This window comes from Erinaceus europaeus, unplaced genomic scaffold (genome assembly GCF_950295315.1).
Source record: "Erinaceus europaeus unplaced genomic scaffold, mEriEur2.1 scaffold_1069, whole genome shotgun sequence".
Taxonomy (NCBI): Eukaryota; Metazoa; Chordata; class Mammalia; order Eulipotyphla; family Erinaceidae; genus Erinaceus; species Erinaceus europaeus.
Genome location: NW_026647815.1, coordinates 26,846 through 33,045, shown reverse-complemented (window position 1 = coordinate 33,045; position 6,200 = coordinate 26,846). Strand labels below are relative to the sequence as shown.

General features: G+C 39.3%; 1 protein-coding gene across 1 annotated transcript; it reads left to right on the top strand.

Moving 5' to 3' along the window:
• The first annotated feature begins 695 nt into the window (after positions 1-695).
• LOC132536482 (follicle-stimulating hormone receptor-like) lies at positions 696-2,914 on the top strand. The gene has a single exon (XM_060184403.1). It carries the CDS (start codon positions 839-841, stop codon positions 2,012-2,014), a length of 1,176 nt encoding a protein of 391 aa, XP_060040386.1. The 5' UTR covers positions 696-838; the 3' UTR covers positions 2,015-2,914.
• Positions 2,915-6,200: the final 3,286 nt, after the last annotated feature.

The window sequence follows — 6,200 nt, the reverse complement described above, 5'->3', positions numbered from 1 at the left end:
CAGAAAAGTGAGCCCTAAAAGAGTGAGACTTCCCCAGGGGATGAGTTGCAATCTTAAAATAAATTAGGCCATGTTGCAACCTGTGTTTTCTCTTTGGGCACTCTCTAGGGGACTATTTAATATGAGAGAGTCAGACTTATCTTGCAGACAAATACATGCCTGAAGCCTATTGTGGCCCCAGGAGAATAAGATAATAAGAACTAGGAATCTTAGTCCCTTGTCAGGCAGATAAGGTAGCCTCAGTACAAAGAGCCAGGGTGAAGGGGCTGGCTAGGACCAAACTACAGAGTCTGAGCTTCAAATTTTTGCAGATAAAAGAAAACAAATTCTCATTTGAGTCAGAAAACTGGCCAGATCAACCAGCTGCTGGTGTACAGTAAAGAAATAGGGATTACACCTATTCCAGTATATTAACAGAATGACATGAAGATAGGGGAAGGCAAAAGGTGGAGTTGATACCAGGCCTGTAAATTATATGCACTTAACAGCCAGGCTTAGCTAGTCCTAGGCGCCTTCCTCCCCACATTCAGGTTGTGGCCAGATGGTTTCCCCAGTGGGCCATCCGCCTCTAGGAATATATACTCAAATTGTTCTGTTCATTTACAGTAAGTAGCATTAACTCTTGAGCTTAGCCTCAAGGGCAGACAAACCCTTAGAACAAAAGAAAAGAGACTTGGAGGGGGAAAAAAAAACACCCATGATTTCTATCCTGTACATAGATAGTGATATATTAGTCACTCTGGATCCAAGATGTTGATTCTCTTTCTTTTTGCATTTTTCTAGCTCTGAGCTCCATCCAATTTGCAATAAATCTATTGTAAGGCATGAATTTGATGATATGACTCAGACTAGGGGTGAGAGAGCCTCTTTAGCAGAAGATGGTGAGTCCAGTTACAGCAAAGGATTTGATATGACATACAGTGAATTTGATTATGACTTTTGCAATGAAATAACAGATGTGACTTGCTCCCCAAAGCCGGACGCGTTCAACCCATGTGAAGATATCATGGGACACAATGTTCTCAGAGTCTTGATATGGTTTATTAGCATCCTGGCTATCATGGGTAATATTGTTGTACTGGTGATCCTAATTACTAGTCAGTACAAACTCACAGTACCCCGGTTCCTTATGTGCAATCTGGCCTTTGCTGATCTCTGCATTGGAATCTACCTGTTGCTCATAGCATCAGTGGACATCCACACCAAAAGCCAGTACCACAACTACGCGATTGACTGGCAAACAGGAGCAGGCTGTGATGCTGCCGGTTTCTTCACTGTCTTCGCCAGTGAGCTCTCTGTCTACACTCTGACAGTCATCACACTGGAAAGGTGGCACACCATTACCCACGCCATGCAGCTCAACTGCAAGGTGCAGCTCCGCCATGCTGCCAGCATCATGCTGGGAGGCTGGGCCTTTGCTCTTACAGTCGCTCTTCTTCCCATTGTTGGAATCAGCAGCTACATGAAGGTGAGCATCTGCCTGCCCATGGATATAGAAAGCCTAGTGTCACAGCTCTATGTCATATCTCTCCTTGTGCTCAATGTCCTGGCCTTTCTGGTCGTTTGTGGCTGCTATACACACATATACCTCACAGTGAGAAACCCCAACATTGTGTCTTCTTCAAGTGACACCAAGATTGCCAAGCGCATGGCCATGCTCATCTTCACGGACTTTCTCTGCATGGCACCCATCTCCTTCTTTGCCATCTCTGCTTCCCTCAAGGTGCCCCTCATCACTGTGTCCCATTCAAAGATCCTCCTGGTTATGTTCTATCCCATCAATTCCTGTGCCAACCCCTTCCTCTATGCCATCTTCACCAAGAATTTTCGCCGGGATTTCTTCATTCTGCTCAGCAAGTTTGGCTGTTATGAAATGCAAGCCCACATTTATCGAACAGAAACTTCATCTGTTTTCCACACCTCTCACCCAAAGAGTGACCACTGTCCCCCAAGTCACAAGACTACCAGTGGCTCCAATTATATCATTCCCCTAAGCCATATAGCCCAGAAGTAACAGCACAGTGCGCAGGTGGATCTGAGTGTTGAATAACTATTAAGACTTATCTCTGTAGAAAATCCATGTGATGGAGGGGAGGGGATGTGAAACTCTGGTGGTATCAATTGTGTGGAATTGTATCCCTCTTATCCTACAGTCTTGTTATTCTTTATTAAATCTGTTTATTTTTTAAGAAAAAAAATACCTGTGATAACTGGAAGACACTTCTACAGGAATATTTTTGTCATACCTGTTTGGCAAAATGGTCAGGAATTATTAATTCCATGTAATAGTTTAGTAAAAGTATTCCATGTAAAAGTTCAATTATACAGGCAGGCCTGGAGCTCTTTTTACAGTTTTTGTGAAAGAGGAAACCAAGAATCAAATACTCAACTGGCCAGTTCAAAATTAGTTGCCATTCAAGAGGAGTAATGTTTAAGGGTTCTGACTCCTAGAGAAGTAAGTAGCACATTACTCATTCATTCATTCATTCAACAAATATTCATTTATTTCTCTCCTTTTGAACTAATACCTGAGACTATTCCTTAGCTCTTTTCACCCATGATGTAGCACTCATCCCATTGTATCATATTGTTCCTGGCAAGTCACTATGCTTCTCTTACTTTCATTAATGGCCCCATCTGGATAATCTTTATTAATCTATGGCAAATCTTCACCAAGCACTGTACTATGACCAGCTCACAAAGCTCTTGAGAATCTAATAAGAGTGGTCTCTTTCTGTGTTGAAACCAACCTTTTTTCCTCTTGCTCGATGCACAAAATTTCAATAGTTGGTCCCAGATGTATTAAGGACAACTTGGTGTGTTAGAGTAAAAAGTGATCATCTCTGGCCCCTAGACTGACACTACCTTGAACTATTGTGAGCACTGAATAAAAAACAGAAACAATATCATTGAACAGTAGGCTAGAGTTGTACTTTCTGCCTTGTCTACTAGCCACTAGATATATATGAATACTGAGTGCTTGAAATATGATATGACTGCTTTTTAATAGTGACTTCATAATTATCAACAAGATTGTATGATAAGAGGGATACAATTCCATATAATTCTTACCACAAGAGTTCTGTGTCCCACCCCACCCCCATTGGATGTTTCCCTATTCTTTATCCCTCTAGGAGTATGGATCAAAGATCTTTATTAGGTACAGAAGGTAGAAGGTCTAACTTCTGTAATTGCTTCTCTACTGGACATTAGCATTGGCAGGTCAATCCATATCCCCCAAACTGTTTTTTGTTCGGTTTATAATTTTTATGGAATCGGGTGGCAGTGCAGTGGGTTAAGTGCACATGGCACAAAGCTCAAGGACCCCGGTTCGAGCCCCCAGGCTCCCCACCTGCAGGGGTATCACTTCACAGGCAGTCTATCTTTCTCTCCCCTTCTCTGTCTTCCCCTCCTCTCTCCATTTCTCTCTGTTCTATCTAACAAAGTCGACATCAATAACAATAACAACTACAACAACAATAAAACACAAGGGCAACAAAAGGGAAATATTAAAATTACATTTATAATTTTTTAATTATCTTTATTTGTTTATTGGATAGGAACAGCCAGAAATTGAGAGGAAGAGGGAGATAGAGAGGGAGAGAGACAGAGAGACACCTGCTGCTCTGCTTCATCACTTCTGAAGCTTTCCCCCTGCAGGTGGGGACCAGGAGCTTAAACCCAGATACCTGTGCATTGTAACATGTGCACTCAACCAGGTGAGCCACTACCTGGCCCCTTCCCCCTAGCCTATTTTTATCTTCCCCTAGTGGGGTAGGGCTCTGGAGACTGGGGTTCCAGGACACACTGATGAAGTCATGTGCCCAGGGAAGTCTGTTTATGGTTATGGTAGCATCTGCAAATTAGTGGCTGAACAGAATTAAGATATAAAGCAGAACAAATTGTTTAATAATCAGGAATCTAAAGGTAAGAGTATAGAATATGAGATTTGGGGCCTTCATGTTGGAGGAAGCTAGGAAGTCTGTTTTAGGTATGTATATTCCAAGGAGCCCATGAATTTACCAATTTTGAGCATATCTCAATTCAGGCTCACCATATGCAAATGACATAGTGAATTTTTAATACAAAGGAAAAAGTACAATATCTCATTAATAAAGTTTATATTGATTACATATTGGCAATACACTGTCTTGAACATATTGGGATAGACAAAAGGAATTTCACCGATTTCTTTCTCCACTCTACATTATAATGTGGATTCTAAAATATTTACATGCCTGGGTACCTTAGGGGTTTGAGCCATATTCCTATTGGAGAACACAGGGTTAGAGTAAAAATCAAAATGTTTTCATTTTAGCTTTCCACCAAGGTCCCACCCAAGTTGGTTGCACTGATGGCCTTTCCCATCTCTATCTACTGCCATCCCTTACTTATAATCAGGGACAATATATCCCTCAAATTAAACTCAAAAACAAGTAAGATCTAAATAAAAATAGGATTTTCTGGCCTAGTGTCTAGATCTTTGACCCATTTTAATCTTATTTTGGTGCATAATATTACATGATGATCTAGTTTTATTCTTCTACAAGTTTCTGTCCAATTGTTCCAGCACCATTTGTTGAAGAGGCCTTCTTCTTCCAGGTTGTTCAATTTCCATGAGAAATGCCATTGGGCTTTTAATAGGGATTATATTGAAACTGTAGATTGCTTTTGGTAAAATGGCCATTTTAATAATATGTATTCTTCTAATCCAGAAACAAGGAATGTTCTTCCATTTCTGTGTGCCCTCCTTTATTTTTTTAATCAGTGTTTTATAGTTTTCTTTATAAAGGCCCTTACTTCCTTTATGAAGTTCATTCTGAGGTATTTTTTTTTAGGTTTGATTGTAAATGGGATTAATTTCTTCAATTTCCTTTCCTTATTGTCATTTATATATAGGAATGCCCCAGATTTATGGGTGTTAAGTTTTACTTCTTTCTACTTTACTGAATTTATTCATTGTTTCCAGTAGTTTATTTTTTACTGGAGTCTTTAGGATTCTCTAGGTATACTATCATATTGTTGGCAAATAGTGAAAGTTTGATTTCTTCCTTCCCAATATATTTTTGATGTCACTTTATTGCCTGATTGTAGTGGTGAGGACCTCCAGGACTATACTGAATAGTAGTGGTGATAGTGGACATCCTTGTCTGATTACAGATTTTAGAGGAAAAGCTTTCAGGTTTTCCTCATTGAGGACGATGTTAGTTGTGGTTTTATTATATATGAATTTCGTTGTGCTGAGATATTGTCCTTCTATTCCTGATTTTTCTAGAGGGTCTTTATCATAAAAGGATTTTGGATCTTGACATATGCATTTTCTTTCTCAATTCATATAATCATTTGATTTATCCTTTTCTTGTTGTTATGTTAATTATATTGATTTATTTGCAGATGCTGAACCATCCCTACATCTCAGAGATGAACCCCACTTTGTCTTGAATTATTCTCTTGATATGTTTTGAATTTGATTTGCCAAGATTTTATTGATGATCATTTAATCAGTGTTCATCAAGGATATAGATCTACAGTTTTTTCTCTCTTTTGTTTTTTGTTCCTTTGTTAAAAGTCTTTTTCTGCTTAAGGGATTAATGTGATGTTAGTCTCATAGAATGTGTTTGATTTTCTGGAACATTTTGAGGATAATGGTATTAGGGTATTTTTGTTTTTGTTTTGCCTCCAGAGTTATCACTGAAGCTCAGTACTGACACTATGAATCCATTGCTCCTGGCAGCTATGTTTTTCTATTTTATTGCATAGGGTAGAGATAAATTGAGAGACAGAGAGGGAGAGAGAAAAACAGACATGTGCAGACTTGCTTGGCCACTTGTGAAGTGTCCCCCCTGCAGGTGAGGAGCTAGGGGCGCAAACATAGATCCTTGTGCTTAGTATTATGTCCACTTAACCAGGTGCACCACTGCTCTGCTATTAGTTCTTCCTTAAAAGTCTTGTAGAATTCATTATTAAAAGCATCTGGACCTAAGCTTTTATTCTTGGGGAGATTTTCTATTACTGATTCAATTTCTATATTAGAGATTTGTCTGTTCAAGGTGTATACTTCTTGGGTTAAGCTGGGAAAGTAGCAATATTTTAGTAATGCATCCAATTTCATCTAGGTTGTCTAATTTATTTGCATATAGATGTTAGTAATATCATCGTATGATTCTTCTATCTCCTCATCTTCAGTTTGACTTCAACTC

Bases quoted from the DNA above. Each gene is read 5' to 3' on its own strand.
- LOC132536482 (XM_060184403.1), top strand. From the start codon at position 839: ATGACTCAGACTAGGGGTGAGAGAGCCTCTTTAGCAGAAGATGGTGAG.